Raw genomic sequence first — 19,851 nt, forward strand, 5'->3', positions numbered from 1 at the left:
CTGTGAGGTCGCCGGTCGTTGCTAAACGTCCTGCTTCATTTTTTGCTCGTTGCTCTCCCGCTGTGAAGCACACATCGCTGTGTGTGACAGCGAGAGAGCGACGAACTGAAGCGAGCAGGGAGCAGGAGCCGGCTTCTGGCAGCCTGCGGTAAGCTGTAACCACGGTCAACATCGGATAACCAAGGGAAGACCTTTCCTTGGTTACCCGATATTTACCTTCGTTCCAGCGTGAGAGCGGCGGACGCTGGTAAGTGCCGGCTCCCTGTTCCCTGCACTCCTAGCCAGAGTACACATCGGGTTAATTACCCGATGTGTACTCCAGCTACGTGTGCAGGGAGCCAGTGCTAAGCGGTGTGCTCTCACGCTGCCAGTGCCGGCTCCCTGCTCACTTAACTGCTGTACACATCGGGTAATTAACCCGATGTGTACTCTGGCTAGGAGTGCAGGGAACAGGGAGCCGGCACTGGCAGCGTGAGAGCGGCGGACGCTGGTAACAAAGGTAAATATCGGGTAACCAAGGGAAGTGCTTTCCTTGATTACCCAATATTTACCTTAGTTACCAAGCGCAGACTCGCTTCCACGCCTCGCTGCTGGCTGGGGGTTGGTCACTGGTCGCTGGTGAGATCTGCCTGTTTGACAGCTCACCAGCGACCAGGTAACGATGCAGCAGCGATCCTGATAAGCTCAGGTCGCCCGTCGTGATCGCTGCTGCGTCGCTATGTGTGACCCCAGCTTTACTCCAATTAGGATGTGAACACCCTCTAATTACAGCAGAAAGTCTACACTTTAAGCCCATCTTGATTATATACACTCATCCTGAAGAGGTTTTGGTAAACAACTACAATGGCAAAACTTGTATCACTGGACCTGATTGTATATATTTACCTACTCCTTTGTTAATTTAATAATAATTTTATTCATTTATATAGCGCTATTAATTCCATAGCACTTTACATACATTGGCAACACTGTCCCCATTGGGGCTCACAATCTAGAGTCCCTATCTGTATGTCTTTGGAATGTGGGAGGAAACCGGAGTACCCGGAGGAAACCCACGCAAACACGGGGAGAACATACAAACTCCTTGCAGATGGTGTCCTTGGTGGGATTTGAACCCAGGACCCCAGCGCTGCAAGACTGCAGTGCTAGCCACTGAGCCACCGTGCCGTGTTCAGAGATAAGCGATAAGGTCTGGATCAGAGTTCACAATAAAAGGTACCGTCACACATTACGAGATCGCTAGCGAGATCGCTGCTGAGTCACGGTTTCTGTGACTCAGTAGCGATCCCGTTAGTGATCTCGTTATGTGTGACACCTACCAGCGATCAGGCCCCTGCTCTGAGATCTCTAGTCATTGCCGAATGGTCCAGGCCATTTTCTTCAAAGGCGATGACCTGCTGGGCAGGACACATCGCTGTGTTTGACACTGTGTGACAGGGTCACAGTGACTGCTGAGATCGTTATACAGGTCGCTACTGCGACCTGTATCGTTCCTGCATCGTTGGTAAGGTTTGACTGTGTGACATCTCACCAGCGACTTACCTGCGATCCCTATCAGGTCGCATCGTTTTCGGGATCGCTGGTAAGTCGTTGTGTGTGACTGGGCCTTTAAACTTATCCAAGAAGCATTTGTACTGACTAGTAAAAAAATGTTAACCCTACTTTAAGATGGTAGATTTGTAAAAATGGGGCTCATCATGCTGACATATGCGAGTTCAACCTTAAATTGCTGACCCTGTTAGAAGCAAATGCGCTATAAAATACTTAAAAAAAAAAAAAAAAAAGGGACATTCTCAAGTTATTAACTTCCTTTAATTAGAGAGTAAGAGCTTTTATCTTTCATAGTATAGTAAGTTTATCAGGAAAAAGAAGGCATCCAGTTCCGATTAATATTAAAAGTTATATTTTATTCAAAAAACATTAAAAAATTCCATAGTTCCTTTTTTATATAAACAAACGCATCATAGAAATCTGTTTGAAGACGCGTTTCAGACGAATAGGTCCTTAGTCTGGGCTTCAGACTAAGGACCTAATTGTCCTAAACGAGTCTTTAAACAGACACTGCTATGATGTGTTTTTTATATAAATAAGGAACTATGGAATCTTTTAATGTTTTTTGAATAAAATATAACTTTTAATATTAATCGGAACTGGATGCTGGATACCTTCTTTTTCTTGAAACTTCTGTAGTGAGGTATAACTAGAAAATATTCCGTGAACCGTTCTGGCTAAAGGAATCTCCTAAAGGGTGAGCTGGTTTATTTTTCTATTTCTATTAAGTTTATTATGAATATGTCCTCTAAATGGGGACTGAACATCATCTCTGCGAGTTTACTAGTCAAAAAGCACCACACCACTTGAAATCCAAGTCCCCTGTCCTATACTCGCCTATCCCAATCTTCATCTGTTATCGGCATTGTTCTGGTAGGTCTTCTCTAGTTTGTGACTTGCCGGTTGCTCCAGTACTTCATGGAGCATGGTGGAGGTCACAACTCAATGAAAGTCTATGAGATCGCCATTTTGGCTCTGAATTGTACTGAGATCTTGTGACCATTACTTCTGACTTTTTGCCTGTCACAAGTTGCAGTCACAAGATTGTGCTGCGGGGCTCGATCATTGCCTGAAAAGTTGAAAACACCATAGTCAGTAAAAGGGGTTGACATCTTAGGTTAAAAGAACCACTCCAGAGCTGGAAAAAAAAAAAAAAAAAAAAAAAAGACGTGTCAACGATCAATGATTAGGTGAGTAGTTTTGATCGTTAGCGGTCGCTCGTACGTGTAACATGCAACGACGTCGCTAACGAGGCCAGATGTACGTCACGAATTCAATGACCCCAACGACATCTCGTTAGCGATGTCGTTGCGTGGAAAGCCCCAAAATGTAATATTGACAAGGACTATACATATGTACAGTATATTCATGTTCAGTGGGTCTAGGATGAAAAAAATATGCTTGGAAACATGGTCATAATGTTCCACTAGGAGGCTACTACAAGAAAATTTGACAAATTAGAATTTTAGCCTGTGACTTTTTTTCCTTCCATATGATTAACCATCCTCCTCTTGCCCGGCAGGGAGTTGGTCGAGAGGTCTACTTGAGACCCTTTAAAATTTCTGTGTATTGATGAACTACTGCAAATAATCAGACGGGAAAGTTTGCAGAAATCATATCATGGAAGGCCTCACGTTAACTAGGCATTCATCAGCATGGCAGAAAGAATAATATAGCACTAGAATCATTCTCTCACTACAGATCGAGAAGCTTAGACCTGGTGACAGAATTAAAGTTCAGCTACCTTGTACAATAAATAAAGCAAAGAATGCAGTATAACAAGCATCTGTAAAAAAGCAACCGAAACAGCTCAAGGATTCCTGAAAGTGCGCATGTAAACATTTACAGAAAATGATATGAACATTCAACCTACTCTGCATTTACAGGCATTACCACCTACCTTCATCAGCACATCACCTCGGGCATCGCTGGGAGCCAGCCATTTACACATGTCCCAACACACTGTCCCACTGGTATGTGAGCGGAGACATGAAATCCCCCAACCTCATATCACCTGCATCAGATCCACCCACACGAGCAACAATAAAATGCTTCTAGAAAAACCCGAGACTGCTGAAAATTGAAGTAGACTGTATAACAATACACTAACTATACTGCAGCCAAATGGGCAGCCTGGAAGAAACCTCACGAGACAGATGATATAAATAAGGATATATCTGGCAAATTGGATGGAAGTCTCTGCAATAAATAAGCTTAATTATTATAAAGTTAAAAGGTTCCCAAAAATGACAAAAAAATAAATAAAAAAAATCACTGATCCACGGGAGAGGAGGGGGGGGGGTCCCACACATCCCACGACTTCCAAAGCGAGGCTGTAAAGCTTAATGTCTTGCCCCTCCACTCAAGATGAATGGGACTGATTGGGACGGTCACGTACAGGAAAGTTTGTTCACTAGTCCTCCATCCTGCTGATTATGCATAATTGTCCGACTGTCCCTTTAAATACATTTGCGAAGACTTACTACTAGAATGGGGTTGATGCATACAAAAAAATAAAGTGAATTTAGAGTTGGCACAACACACCTGGAGGATTATTGCGTTATACAGGGTTTGCTAATTAGCTTAATACAAGTAACTTTGTTGAGGCTTGGATGCCTAGCTGATCCCGATAGTAATCTTGAGATTGGCTTATGACTGGGTATGTATATAAATTAGGCATTGGCACTTTTACACTTGGCACTTTAATTGTGTGCACGTTGCATTTCAGTTTAATACTGTGGTTTACATTATAAGACTTTTTATTCTTACTCTCCTGAGGAACCTCTTTGAGAGGGGAAATGCATTGGGTGGTCTCTTACATAGAGTGGTTCATGCATTTACTCCCTGGGCTATTAGCCCTGGTGGAGTTTTTTCTGGGACTATATCTGTGTTATCAATCTGATATTTAATGTGCAGTCGTTTCTTTGAGTGTGTTTATGGCATTTATATACCGTATTTTTTGCTTTATAAGACGTACCCCCAAATTTGGTGAAGAAAAAGAATTTTATTTTTAAATGTTAAATGAGATCAGTCTTATAATGCCAGTGTCCGTTTAACAAATCATATAGGGTATATGTCCCTTATAGCCCCCCCATCCTAAAATTAGCGCCCTTAATCTGGATATGGTCCCCTTGTATTGAATATAGCCCCCTTGTGCTGGCACACGTCCCCTACAGCTGGCACACACCCCCCTGTGCTGCCCCATGGCTCTCTATGGATGGCGCACGCCCCCCTGTGCTGCCCATGGCCCCCTCTGGATGGCACACGTCCCCCTGTGCTGCCCATAGCCCCCTCTGGATGGCACACGTCCCCCTGTGCTGCCCATAGCCCCCTCTGGATGGCACACATCCCCCTGTGCTGCCCATGGCCCCTTCTGGATGGCACACGTCCCCCGGTGCTGCCCATGGCCCCCTATGGATGGCACACGTCCCCCGGTGCTGCCCATGGCCCCCTATGGATGGCACAAGTCCCCCGGTGCTGCCCATGGCCCCCTATGGATGGCACACGTCCCCCGGTGCTGCCCATGGCCCCCTATGGATGGCACAAGTCCCCCGATGCTGCCCATGGCCCCCTATGGATGGCACACGTCCCGATGCTGCCCATGGCCCCCTATGGATGGCACACGTCCCCCGGTGCTGCCCATGGCCCCCTATGGATGGCACACATCCCCCGGTGCTGCCCATGGCCCCCTATGGATGGTACACATCCCCCAGTTCTGCCCATGGCCCCCTATGGATGGCACACGTTCCTCTGTACTGCCGATGGCTCCTTATGGATGGCACATGCACCCCTGTGCTGCCCATAGCCCCCTATGGATGGCACACGTCTCCCTGTGTTTCATATGGTCCCAATGCTGATGCCCATAGAAAAATAAAAAAAACTCTTTACTTGCCTTCTCCAGCACTGTTCTCCCTCGTGCTGGTGAGCTCCTGCACTTCCTGCTTCTCAGTGCCGGTCATGTGATCGGCACAGCAGAGTGACATCATCTCATGCCTGATCACAGCAGCAGCAGGGAGACACCAGAGATCAGCACTGGAGGAGGCAAGTAAAGCTATTTTTATTTTAGGATGGGCAGCAGCATGGGGGCCATATATAACACGGGGGGGGGGGGCATGTGCCATCAAAGGGGGGCGCAGGCAGATATATGCGCCGCCCCCCAGCCCATCACAGCGGTCCGGTTTCAGCACCACGGTGATGGACAGCGGCAGTGCATATTATATATGAGCGGGAGCAGTAGATCTCCCGCTGCCTCCTGCAGCCTCCACCAGCCTACCTCAGCCCCGAGCACTGCTCCAGAGCTGCCCCCACCTCCCCTGGGCCCTGCAGTATATAATCTGTATATTCGGATTATAAGACGCACCCCCTACTTTCCCCCAAAATTTGGGGGAACAAAAGTGAGTCTTAGAATGCAAAAAATACGGTACTTTTTGTTATGTCCATTATTCATCTGTATAGGGCGTGTTAGGGCCTGGAGGGACAGCCGTCTGTGAGTGAGGATTAGGGTGCCGACCTCGCGGTACGCTAGAAGGGAGAGTAGGGCCGACTAGGGCTAGCTCCCCTGTAGAACATTTTTTAGTATTACACTTTTGGTTCTGGCTGTTGTAAATTGTGTGTTGAGATTTCTCAATTTTCGTAATTTGATTAAATTTTAATTTTTAGGAGTTTTTTCTTTGTTTACTGGTTTATGCATACAGCAAGTGATCAAATAGTTTTTTATTTTTCAAAAGGCCTTATAATAAAACAAGGCCATTGTTTGAGTCCATTTTCCTTATAGTTTCATAAAGTACCATAGCTTGCAATGGTCATCTTAACAGGACCTGTTATGAGAGAAAAAAAAAGTGTACAGTTGTGCTTTTCATTTATTTACGATGTTCCCCTGATTATTCCAGTTTTTTGGTGTGGGGGTTTTTTTTCAGTTTTTTTTTTTTTTTAAAGATGGGCTTTCTTATTTAGTGCTACATTTCATGGTCTTGACTAACGGGGGCATGGTAGTAGGATAATACAGAGAAGCCTAAGGCTAAGTTCGCACACTGCGTTTTTTTTGACTCTGCGTTTTTGGCCGCTAAAAACGCACAAAAACGCACCTGCGTCGAAAAAACGCGTCAAAAACCGCACGCGTTTTTACCGCGATTTGGTGCGTTTTTGGCTGCGTTTTTGATCTCTGCGTTTTGCTGCGTTATTCCAATGCATTGCATGGGGGGGGGGGAAACGCAGAAAAACGCAGGAAAGAATTGACATGTCCATTTTTTTTTCAAGCTCAAAAACGCAGCTTAAAAAAAACAGTTGTGTGTGGACAGCAAAATTGAAAACTCAGACTTTGCTGGGGAAGCAAAGTCATGCAATTTTGAGGCCAAAAACGCACCCGAAAAACGCCGCGAAAAACGCACTGTGCGCTCATAGCCTAAGACATGCCCCAGATAACAGCCACACCACCTTCTAAAAAGCAGAAAAAAAAATAGCTCTGAATAAAAAGGAGGCACACGTGGAGCCGTATGAAGTAAAAAAACCCAAAATGTAATGCTCAATTGAGCAGCAGGAATACAATAGGGGTAAAAAAAATCGTCCACTTTTAACCTGATGACCGGTCCCCCTTTAAGGACTTATGACTATGGTGAAGTGAAGTATGAAATAGTCTATGGAGAACAGAGTCCCAATTACAGGCACTCCCTGTGCTAGTGCGAGGGTCATCCAAAAGCATTGTAATTGCCTCTAAAAAGGATTTTAGGGCAGAACACCTCAATATCATATTATGGGATGGAACATATGCGTTCTTCTAGGCGTGAGCATCATGGTACAGTTTAGCACAGTGTGGATCAATGACAGTAAAATGATCAATCTCATATCTATGACAAGTTTCATAATATACACTTACGTAACTACAGTCCAACCTTCAGTAAACTAACACTCACTGACTAAATATGTACAAGTGCAGCCTGGTGAGCCACATGTCACTTATTCATGACCTCAGCATCTTATAGAATAAGAAGAGCCGCATCATACACTTTTGTTTCCAAGAGTGGCAGTTTAACATAGGCTACAGCTAAGTGTATGCTACAACATGGAGCTGTCCCTGGGGGCCAGTCAAATAATCCAAAACCTCTTGGATATATTAGAAAAAAAAAAACAAAAAAAACCAAAACAGACTTTTGAGCCAGTCATGGCTTATAGTGCACCCTGCATTAGATGCCATACTTCGTATTGATTGCTCTGTTTTGGAGGTACAACTCCCAAGATCTGAAATAAATTTGAAAACCCCAGATTTGTGTTTTTTGTAACCAACCGGCATTTAGTATGCACTGAAGACCAAATAGGAGTATTAAATCTAAAACTAGGCTACATATCTACTTGTACCAGGTCATGTTCTTTGCAACCACATCACAAGGGGGTTGTTACCTTCTATTAAAAGGCATTCTAAAGAAACGAACTGCACTGTACTCACCCTACCTGAGTGCACCGGCGTGTCTCACTTCTACGGTACTCCCTGTGTCTGGCATTAGCTGTGGCTCTGAAGTCATGTCAATCAGCCAATGAGTGAGCTTAGCAGCTCAAAGGGGTGTTGCCTCTATATGATGTCCACCAATGGCAGACACTAGGAGCAGAGGCAAGACTGGCCGGTTGACCTGGGTGTGGAGATTACAGAAAGGTTAGGTTCTTTATAATACCCTGCAGTTCGAATTTAACTTTAATGAACGGCAACAACACCTTTAAGTGAAATGATATGGCTATAGTGCAGTTTTCCATTATGACTTGGATTACCCCTAGAACTCATATCAGGGGCCTCGCAGGCCTGCTAGGCTACTTGTTTTCTATGGTAGATTTTTTGGTTGCGCGTTTTAGGGTTAATTACCGTTTTTCAAAAAGATGGACAATTTTGTCCTAAATCTTTGTAAGCATAACTTGAATGGCACAAAACATGTAGTCTGCAGAAAACCCTATTAGCATTTGTATATTTCTTTTCATTTGGTATTTATGTCACTGTATTGAAATAGTCACCTATGGTCCCCGCCACTGGCATTTTGAAAGTGTTTAAGTAGTAAACGTCTTTGGTTATTTTGTCCAGTATGGAAAGATATGAAACGTTGTAACTCACTTTATTAAAAAGGGACTGGCTTTAATTTTTGAGGAAAAAAAAAATGGCATGCAAGTGGCTTTCAAACTTCAGCTTTTCCCCACTCTATTTGACTCCCTTTAGCTGCAGCAGGCTTGATCTATCTTCACTACTCTCTGTTTAGTATACTGTAATGCAAGCATTGGATTTATTTCCACAAACACTTGATTCTCATTATATCCCTCCCCAATCCTCCACATTGGATACATACAAGGCAGGTGCAAAGACACCGCCATTGGTGAAAATCATTCGTGCAAGCTCCAAAGCAAGTGGAGTTGTGCATTGTGACGGAAACGCGCCCATATGTTGCTACACAGGGGCTCTTTTCTGTGTCTGCCCCTCATACTGGGGTTGTAGAGGGGGAGGGGGGGGGGGGGTTCTGTTTTACACACTACGGGCATGATCTAAATGGAGAGCAAGATTAAGGAAGACTGCCTGACCATCTCCTTACACGCTAGCTGAGCTCACCAACTCTAGGGAGATGCTGCTGGGGTAGATTGCTCTGATAAGCTGACGCTTTCACTGCCATCATCTGTACTCCAAATGAGTACATTCTGATATCACTGCAACTGTGGTTAAATAGCCTGGGGAAAAGCAGAGGTTTGGAAGCCACTTGCATTTAACTGTATGGACACTTTCACACTGTGTTACTCTCCTTGTTCAGCGGTCCAGTCGGGGCTTCTGTCTGAATCCCCAGCAAAATGGGTTTTAGACATATGCGCTGATGAGGCCACTGACAATGGTGCAGACGGAGTCACTCTATGCTCTGTTGTGCACCATTTTCGGGAATATACGCTTACTATACGCGGAGAGGCAGACGCAGTCTACGTCTTGGACTCCTATGGACAAACGTAGAAAGGATCTAAGGAGCATTTTCATTGTAAGTGTTGTACTTTAAAAACAAGTTGTGATAGAAGTTAACACCATGGTGCTGAACATGTATCAGGACAAAATTGTAATATATGCACATATGCTTTCATTCTCACCCAGAGCTTGTTTTCAAAATAATAAGCACCGAGCAGCTTCACAATGTTGGGGTGATTGCACGTCGCTAGAATCTCTATTTCAACCATGTAGTCCTCCAACTCCTCCTCACTCTTTGTGTCAATGACTTTCGCGGCAGCCAAGATGCCAGTTTCTCTGTTTCTAGCCTAAAAAAATAAAATAAGACATGAATAAAGTTCTTCAAACATTGACGAAAAATAAAAACCATTGTCACCTTGAAAGCAAATATAATTTATATGTACAATTTATAGTTACTCTTAAATTAAGAAAGATGCCCCAAACTTGAGACATCAATGGTCGTGGTAGCTCCAGCTTGACTGACATGGGAGAGAGTGGCTTGTGGAGGGGGCTGGCTGACTGCTTCATTTTAATTCAATTATGGCTCAGCTCACCGTGTAACCGATGCTCAGGAGAAAACAAGTATAATAGAAAAACTCTGGCACTCAATTTCTCTCTTTTTTTCATGTTTTATTTATTTATTATTTTCTTGTAATATTCAAATTAAACGTTTCGGCAGGAGCCTTCTTGGATCACTGTTACTAGTGTAAAAATGTTTGGAATATCAAAAGATGTCACCAAAGATTATGAGGAGGGGGACTCTTAATTCGATTTAGAAGGTTCTATCAAAACGATGGCATTCATCGTAAAGAACCCCTCAACGTTCCATCCGGCCGCCGGACAAGCAAATTTTGCCGGATCAAGACAAGCATTATGGGCTTGTTTGAACTGAAAAATATATGAAACAATTGACAAAACTGCAGCCAAAAACGCACCAAAAAAGCACCTACATTTTTTGTGACATTTCCAGGCTCTCTTTGACATGGCTGCAGTTTGTGAACACGAACAAGAAGCAGCGTGCGCATGTAGCCTAAGGGATAAACATCCCAATCTGTCTTACCACCAGAAGTCCTTTAACCTCAAGATATATCGTGGAATATATGGAAAAACTATCCAAGTGTGGAATTTTTGTTTATATTGACATCTAAAAAGACCCGGTGATTATATTGCAGGGAAAGACCATTAGTAATGGAGAAGTATGGCAAACTGATTCACTGGTGGTTAAAGGACTTCTGGCGGTAAGACAGATTAGGATGTTTATCCCTTAGGCTACATGCGCACGCTGCTTCTTTTTCGTGTTTACAAACTGCAGCCATGTCAAAGAGAGCCTGGAAATGTCACAAAAAATGTAGGTGCTTTTTTGGTGTGTTTTTGGCTGCAGTTTTGTCAATTGTTACATATATTTTTCAGTTCAAACAAGCCCATAATGCTTGTCTTGATCCGGCAAAATTTGGTTGTCCGGCGGCTGGATGGAACGTTGAGGGGAACGTTTTTGTACCCGGCAAAAATACGGATCTGGTGGGGTGTTTTATAATGATTTGCCTATGGATGCCGGATCATAGGCCGGAAGCCGGCGCTGGTTTAGTTTTTGGGCATGCCCAGACTGTGTAAATAGTCTGTCGGTCGGTCTCTCTCTCCCTCCTTTATACTCATCAATCACGGGCGCAGCGCTGCACGGTTGTCACACTGCTCTGGCGGCTTCTCCTCTTTTGAAAATGCCAGCTGCTCATTATTCCATCACATTTTCCCTGCTTCCCCCGCCCACCGGCGCCTATGATTGGGTGCAGTGAGACACCTGTCACTCAGGGGGGGGGCATGTCTCACTGCAACCAATCACAGCAGCCGGTGGGCGTGTCCCTATGGCGCATAGAAATAAATTTTAAAAAACTGCGTGTGATCCCCCCCAATTTCAATGCCAGCCAGATAAAGCCATACGGCTGAAGGCTGGTATTCTCAGGATGGGGAGCTCCACGTTATGGGGAGCCCCCCAGCCTAACAATATCAGTCAGCAGCCGCCCAGAATGGCCGCATCCATTAGATGCGGCTGTTCTGGGACAGTACCCGGCTCTTCCTGATTTGCCCAGGTGCGTTGGCAAATCGGGGTAATAAGGAGTTATTAGCAGCCCACAGCTGCCAATAAGTCCTAGATTAATCATGTCAGGCGTCTCCCCGATATACCTTCCATGATTAATCTGTAAGTTACAGCAAATAAACACACACTTGAAAAAAATACTTTATTAGAAATAAAAACACTAACAAATTCCCTCGTTCTCCCATTTAATAAGCCCGACAAAGCACTCCATGTCCGGCGTACTCCAGGATGGTCCAGCGTCGCTTCCAGCTCTCCTGCATGGAGGTGACCGGAGAAGCAGCAGACACCGCCGCTCCTGTCACCTCCACGCAGCAAATGAAGACAGCCGCACGATCAGCTGATTATGTCACTGAGGTTACCCGCGGGCACCGCTGAATCCAGCGGTGGCCGCGAGTAACCTCAGTGACAGCTCATCTGATCGCGCGGCTCACCTCATTTGGTGGCTCTGGCAGCTGAAAACATGGATTTTCCTTTCTCGCTGATGCCGCCGCTGATAGTCCCGTCCTCCACATCTCCCCTGTGCGTGCACGCTGGGGACAGCGGTACTTCGGGGAACACGTGGATGACGTGACTATCAGCGGCAGCGAGAGGGGGATGGACATTGGCAGCTGAAAACATTGATTTTTCCCCTCTCGCTGCCGCCATCGCTGATAGTCTCGTCCTCCCAGTGTTCCCCGAAGTACCGTGTCCCCAGCGTTCACGCACAGGGGAGATGATGTGGAGGATGGGACTATCAGCGGCGGCGGCAGCGAGAGGGGTCCATCTCCCCTGTGCGTGCACGCTGGGGACAGTGGTACTTTGGGGAACACGTGGAGAACGGGACTATCAGTGGAAATTTTGGAAATATACTTACCAATTCAATCAGCTTCCTTACATTAATCTGCATACGTTGATACCAGGTCATGTCTTCTGCTGCACTCCAAAGTACTGCTCCTACACTATTTAGCATGGAACAATGGGGTTTCCACTTGCCTGTTACCTCACTTCCTGACAAATCACCTGCGTTTTTGGTACCAAAAATGCAGGTAAAACGCTGGTAAAATGCACCACTTTTGATTAGCATGCATTTTTCCTGCGTTTTTGATGCCTTCATTGATTTCAATGGGTGACAAATGTTGACAAAAACGCAGGAAGAATGAACATGCTGCATTTTGTTTGTCACAAACTTTTGACAAAAAAACGCTGACAAATAAACTGCAATGTGCGCATGACAAATCTGACTTCTCATAGACTTTGCTGGGAAGTCAGATGTCAGAAAGTTCTGCTGACACAACTGCAGCAAAAAAAGCAGGAAAAAAAGCAGGAAAAAAAGCAGCGTGCACATGTAGCCGATGAATGCCATCGTTTTGAGAGAACCTTCTTAAGGATTTGTGCGCACTAGAAATGTGAAGTTTCTCAAGAAAATTTCTTGAGAAACTTCTGGGAGTGGAAGATTTCCGTACCTCTGGAAAAAATCCGCACCAAATCCGCAGTAAATCTGCATGCGGATTAGCCGCGATTTTCCCGCAGGTTGTTCCCTGCGGATTTTGCAGGCTGTACTGCAGAAATCCGCAGGTACCTGCGGAAAAGAAATGACATGCTCATTTTCTCAAGAAAATCTTCAAGGAAATTTCTTGAGAAAAATCTGCAGCGTGAGCACAGCTATTTTTTTTGTCACATAGGATTTGCTGGGAAATGTCTGCACAAAGATTGCAGACATTTCTCAAGAAATTTCCGCAGCAAATCCGCAGGTAAATCCGCGGGTAAAACGGCCTAGTGCGCACATAGCCTAAGAGTCCCCCTCCACATAATCTTTGGTGGCATCTTTTTATATTCCCAACATTTTTACACTGGTAACAGTTACCCAAGAAGGCTCTTGCCGAAACGTTTAATTTGAATGTTACAAGATATAATTTGAATATTACAAAAAAATGAATAAAAATAAAAGTGAGAAATTGAGAGCCGGAGTTTTTCTATTATATGGATTATTTTAATGGCTGAGGAATGACATAGCTATAGCCAATGCCCTCTATACCCAAAATTGAAGACATGCCGGTACTAGAATGGTGGAGCAACAGGGTCCCCAAAACAGTGCCAACTAAGTACCTTTCCTACATCAATATTAGCAAGTTGAGTATATATTAATGTTTCACTCACGTCCAAAACTTAGTTTTTTCCAAGAGGCATCCCCTTTAAATGTCTAAATTTATTGACTACATTTCTTTTAACTCAGCACTTCAAAAGTTCATTTGAAAAAGAAAATTACAGAGCAGAGATCACTGTAAAAGAACGCCTTAAATAAAGAGCTAAAGGAACTTTTGCTATTTTCTTTAAAGTTGTAAGCCTATTAGTTTGGCACATTTGCTATGAGCAGGTGTAGACTTTGTCCTTAAAAAGGGCAGTTTTCTGGTGTTCTTTATAAAGGTTTTGGCTTCCTTATCTTTAGTTTAAACAATAATTTAATGGCACTTCCGAACCCACACAAGTATTACAGGTTATCCTGCTGTATTCATTGGTGCAGCTTTTCCTCACAGACTGCACTGCTGTCAGTGAGAGGAGCATGTGATCAGACCTCTCCATCAGACTTCAACAGCAAAATAGTGCACATAGTAAAGCGGTTTTCAAATGGAGGCTAATAGAAGTATCATACGCGTCGCTGTCAAATGCCAGTTTGAAAACCAGAGAGCTATACACTCAGACTGCACCAACAATCAAGGAGAACCTGTAATACTCACATTAGTAAACGTCACAGTATCAATCTCCAACACACTTGGTAAAGGGAATCTGTCAGGAGATTTTTGCTACCTCATCTAAGGCCCAGTCACACTAAACAACTTACCAGCGATTCCAACAACAATAGAACCTGATAGGGATCGCTGGTAAGTTGCTAGGAGGTCGCTGGTGAGATGTCACACTAAGCGACGCTCCAGCGATCCCACCAGCAACCTGACCTGGCAGGGATCGCTGGAAGGTCGCTACACGTGGAAGCATGCTGCGCTTGGTAACTAAGGTAAATATCGGGTAACCAACCCGATATTTACCTTGGTTACCAGCGCTGGCTCCCTGCACACCTAGCCACAGTACACATCGGGTTAATTACCCGATGTGTACTCTGCTACGTGTGCAGGCAGCAGGGAGCCAGCTTCTGCGGACGCTGGTAACCATGGTAAACATCGGGTAATCAAGAAGCCCTTCCCTTGGTTACCCGATATTTACCTTCGTTACCAGCGTCCGCCGCTCTCACACTGCCAGTGCTGGCTCCCTGCACACATAGTCACAGTACACATCGGGTTAATTACCCGATGTGTACTCCAGCTACGTGTGCAGAGAGCAGGGAGGCTGTACTGACAGCGGCGGACGCTGGCAACGAAGGTAGATATCGGATAACCAAGGAAAGGGCTTCTTGGTTACCCGCTGTTTACCGTGCTTACCAGCGTCCGCAGAAGCCGGCTCCTGCTGCCTGCACATTCAGTTGTTGCTCTGTCGCTGTCACACACAGCGATGTGCGCTTCACAGCGGGAGAGCAACAACTAAAAAATGGTCCAGGACATTCCGCAACAACCAGCGACCTCACAGCAGGGGCCAGGTTGTTGCTGGATGTCACACACCGCAACATCGCTAGCAAGTTGTGCCTCAGTAGCGATGTTGCTAGCGATGTTGCTTAGTGTGACGGTATCTTTAAGGTAGGAAGAGAGACCCTGAATCCAACAATGTATCACTTAGCTGACTCGTGCATCGGTTTTTACACAACCAGTGTTTTAGATTTAGCAATGCAGTATTCTCTATGTACACAACGTTTATAGACAGTAAGCTGCCAATCACAGAAGGGGCATGCTGGACTGCCATGCAAAAAAATAAAATGTAGTCCAGCAATAATAAGGTCCTGAACCTAAAACAAACATTGCATGTAAACCGCAAAGACCTTGATAAGAGACATCCATGAAATATTTGTGTTAACCCTTACAGCATGCGGTCTTCAGATTACATAGCAAAAGTCTGCTGACACATTCCCTTCAAGATACACAGCCGTTGAAATAAAATGGTGTAAAAAAGTAAAAACCAAGCCCACTCGTTTAAGACCATGCTCACTTATTTGCAAATGTCAGAGCAATTAATAAGTGTGACATGATTTAGGACTTACAGTAAAACAGTTAAAGGGAATGTGTCAGCAGGTTTTTGCTATGGAACCTGAGATCAGCATGATGTAGGGGCAGAGACCCTGATGCTAGTAATGTATCACTTACTGGACTACTTTCTGCACTTTTCCTAGAATCCTTTTTTTCTCTGTTGTAGAAAGTAGCGGTGCTCAAATTGCTGCGCTGTGTGTAACCCCGCCCACACCCATGACTGTCAGCTTCCATTATACACTGTGCATTGCAAGGAAGCTGCCAATCAGTGGTGAGGTGGGGAATACACAAATTAGTTGATGGATGTAAGACCTAGTCCTGTAGTGATAACCTCCTGCTAATAAAACCCTTACTGAATTACTTTAGAGCCTAATAAGTTACATACCCCTAGAATTGGGGTCTCCGCTCCTACATTATGCTGAACTCAGATTAAAAAGCAAAACCTGCTGACAGATAACCTTTTAATCTTGTATATTTCCATTCTTCTTGGTGGAGTAAATGAATAAATGTAATAATTTTATGGTAAACCTTATACAAACATGAGAAAATCCAGGGTTGTAGACAAACAGCTAGGGCAACATTTATATTAAAACACATAATTATAAGTCAGGTAATATAAATGATAATTAAAAGCATAAAGCCACGCTTATTTTCTAAAGTAAATAGACAGATTTATTAACGCTAATCAAACACCAACCATGAAAGTGCAACACCCTGTGAATGGAAAGCACCCAGTCTACCCCCATCCACTGAGCCATCTAGGAAGGGAATATAGGCACTTCAAATACACCAAAAGAACTGAAGTAAGACTCTAAATACAGAATGAAAGCACCTAATAATTAAAACGAAAGATTAAAAGAAAAACACGTTGGACATGATCCAACAGAATACTCATTTAAAAACACTTCCAGGTTTTCACGCACTACTATGACTATACATATTAATCAGCTGGATTACAATCGCGGGGTGTGCCCACAAGTAGATACATGTGACAATTAATAGAAGGTCTGAACTTTACATCAATGGGTTACGGTGTGTCTATATAGTCATTCCCAGATCCTAATTCAGTGCCATATTTTATTTACCATTGGTTATGGGTACTAGATTCTGTGATTGAGCGTTGACCCAGGGAACTATTTTGATTGCCCTATTTAATGTCAGGAAGGAATTTGTCTACTAATATGAGGCATCTAGTAGCTTCCTCATGGGCCTTTTGCCTTTCATTGCATCAACATGTCAGGATAGGTTGACCTCGATGGACTTAGGTCTACTTTCAACCTTAAAACTGTTCTGAAGATGGTGTGAATGAGTTGTCCACCTTTCTTCCTGGCTGGTGTCAGTCTAGTGCAGCGCTCCCCAGCTCAAGTCCTCAAGAGCCACCAATAAGACAAATTTCAGGATTTCCCTACTATTATACAGGCGATTCAATTATCCTTAGTATTTCCCATGGGATATCCTGAAAACATGACCTCTTGGAGGCTCTTAAGGACTGGAGCTGAAGATCAATTTATTCATGGGCTCAACTATAGATGTAACAGATGATATTGACGCCCAGAGGTTGAGGGGCCCCTCACTGAGATGCAAGATACTTCTACCCTATCTGGCACTACCACCAGTATGTGGGTTATCAAGAGCTTTCACTATTGCTACTGATTCATTCTACTATATGGGGACACATCTCATTTTGCTAAAAACACCTTACGAAGTTTAGTTTGGCCACTGGGTTTGTATTTTTCGCAAATCTAAGACCTGGTAAATTGTTCCTTTAATGCACTTCGAAACTGAATTTTGCATAATCCCAATGGTTTGTGGACTGATTTCTGGAAATACCGAATTATATTGCTCATGCACTTGAATATCTAGAGTTTGAGACGAACGGTTCTTTCCTACCGCCTAGCCGCGTTACTGAATTTTGAGGTCTGAGAGCTTTGGTCCGAATCCTTTTTGGGTGACCAAATTAAAATTTGGACTCTAAGAGGGCATTAATTGTACAGGGCTTTTGGACATGATGACCCTGGAGGTCCCTTCCAACTCTAACATTCTATAATTCTAATATGGCATTGCATTATGAAGAATTTGTAGCATGGCCTAAATAAAGGGATGACGACCATGATAATTATGGAAATAACCCATATATGATTCTTGGCATAATGATGGCATGTTTGCCATACTGATGACAATACCTGGCTACAGTGACCAATTTGTGGCCTGTAGGAGTGATACAAGTCTTTTTATCCTGACCACATTATTCTGCTTCTTTTTGAATATAAAACAGGTTAGGGTTTAACTTTGATTTGCTCATGACACAGTTTGGAAGATTCTTCAGAAGAAAAGAGTTACCAGACCAGGAAGCAGTTACACTAATGACACTGCAGCCGGGTATGAACTGTAATATATAGAGGCTGTTAATTAAAAATGTTGGGACAGTTTGGGCTTTAAGTTCCTGTAGCGCCCCTGAGCCACTCAGGGCACTACAGGGAACTACTTCCTCTTGGGGATGCAAGACCTACCCCCTGGGACCTGGAGTACAAGTGCCGATACCACCAAAGCACAACTAAAATCCTAGTTCTCCACTCCACACTGGGCATAGAGGGTTAACCATGTAAGGGGATGGTCGCCATGGAAAGGAACGAGTCCCTGGGATTAGCCAGCCTAGTGGGAGAGGTCAGCAGACAGAGAGTAGAGAGAAGTGTGAGCTGAGGTCGTCAGGATGGGTACCAGAGATACCGCTGGGACCGGAGCACGCACGGGGCACAGGGCCCTAGATCACACATCAGCTCTATACGGCTTAATAAAGGCCTGCCTGGTGAGGACACCTTCACGGACTTCACCAAACCAAATAATCAAGGGGCATCAGCAGTAAACTAGGATCGGGGTTCGGACACTTACCTCCTCACAGGGTCCGCACTGCCCGCTGTACAGAGAAGGAGACTGTACCCCAAAAGGGACAGTCGGGCCCCAAACGCTCCACGCAACGGGGACGCAACCAACAGAGTGCCAGGAACACAGCAACCTGGGTCACTACATTGGCACTGATACTCCAAGGGACCTGAACCAGCAACTACTGGGTCCAAGTGAGTAGATACTGTTAAAGACAACCTGGTGTGGTCTCCGTTATTATCCCTCATCATCTCCCAGGCACGGCCCTACCTGCGGAGGGCCTAACGCCATTGCTGCAATCACCACCAGTAATGGGAGTACCCACATTTAGCAGCTGCGGTTCTCTATCCTTAACCGCAACCCACAGGTGGCGTCACATGACATTAACTATTCACCCCTGTAAATACCCCCTTTTACAAAAGAAGCCCCAGGGTATGGGACCGGGCAACGGCCACCATAATGACATCCCCGTTTGCAACCACCCGGGACAGAGTACCCCCTTTCCCTGGGCGCGACATTCCATCTTAAAAATCCATTGATTGAAGAAGAAAATTTTCTCCAAGTTGTTTATATCCTTAAAATAACTGACACTACAAGTAGAAGGAGGTCGATGCGGTTTCAATCACAGCTCAGCACTTAGTGAGTGGCGGCCGTAACCACACCCCGACACTGACTGACAGCCGGCTCTGTACTGATGCAGTGCCGAGTTGGCTGTCAGTCAGAGCTGGGGTGGGACAGGACGCAACGAAGCCCATTCGTCTATTTCATGACAAGCTGTGGTGTGCCTTTTGCCACAAATCTTACTCCCTGGCCCAAGTAAGATTTGTGGCGAGGAGCATGGCATTTTTCATATGTGCCCGATTCATTAAAGGGAATAGGTTAGTAGGATCAGCCCTACCAAGCAGTCTGTATGGACATTCAGCTCAAACAGTTGAATAAAATTATATCAAAAGTATCTGCCATCTTATGTTTTATTCCAGAGAAATCTGTTTTCATATATCCTAACAGCTCATTTACATATCTTGTAGAAATCCACGTTTTTCTTGTTAACACATTAGGTCACAGGTATCAGGATATTATTTTATTCTAGTTTCTATGCCCTAGATGCCCATATAAAACAGCTTTGGAGGGTTGACAGATTCCCTTTAAAGGGTTATTCCCATCTCCAAGATCATATCCCATTGTAGCGCCCGGTGAGGCATGCAACCGCTCCTATACCTCAGTGGAGGCGCCGTTCTCCTTACCTGTTCGGTGCAAAGTCTGCAGCCTCT

At 44.6% G+C, this 19,851-nt stretch overlaps 1 protein-coding gene across 1 annotated transcript in view; it reads right to left on the bottom strand.

Moving 5' to 3' along the window:
• The window catches only part of STK10 (serine/threonine kinase 10), a 166,607-nt gene that overhangs the window by 109,869 nt on the left and 36,887 nt on the right, over positions 1-19,851 (bottom strand). Inside the window, exon 2 of the mRNA XM_075344623.1 lies at positions 9,646-9,810. Coding sequence (XP_075200738.1) covers positions 9,646-9,810 — 165 coding nt within the window. The remainder of the gene's footprint in view (positions 1-9,645; positions 9,811-19,851) is intronic.

The sequence above is a fragment of the Anomaloglossus baeobatrachus genome, chromosome 4, assembly GCF_048569485.1.
Source record: "Anomaloglossus baeobatrachus isolate aAnoBae1 chromosome 4, aAnoBae1.hap1, whole genome shotgun sequence".
In the NCBI taxonomy this organism is placed as follows: domain Eukaryota; kingdom Metazoa; phylum Chordata; class Amphibia; order Anura; family Aromobatidae; genus Anomaloglossus; species Anomaloglossus baeobatrachus.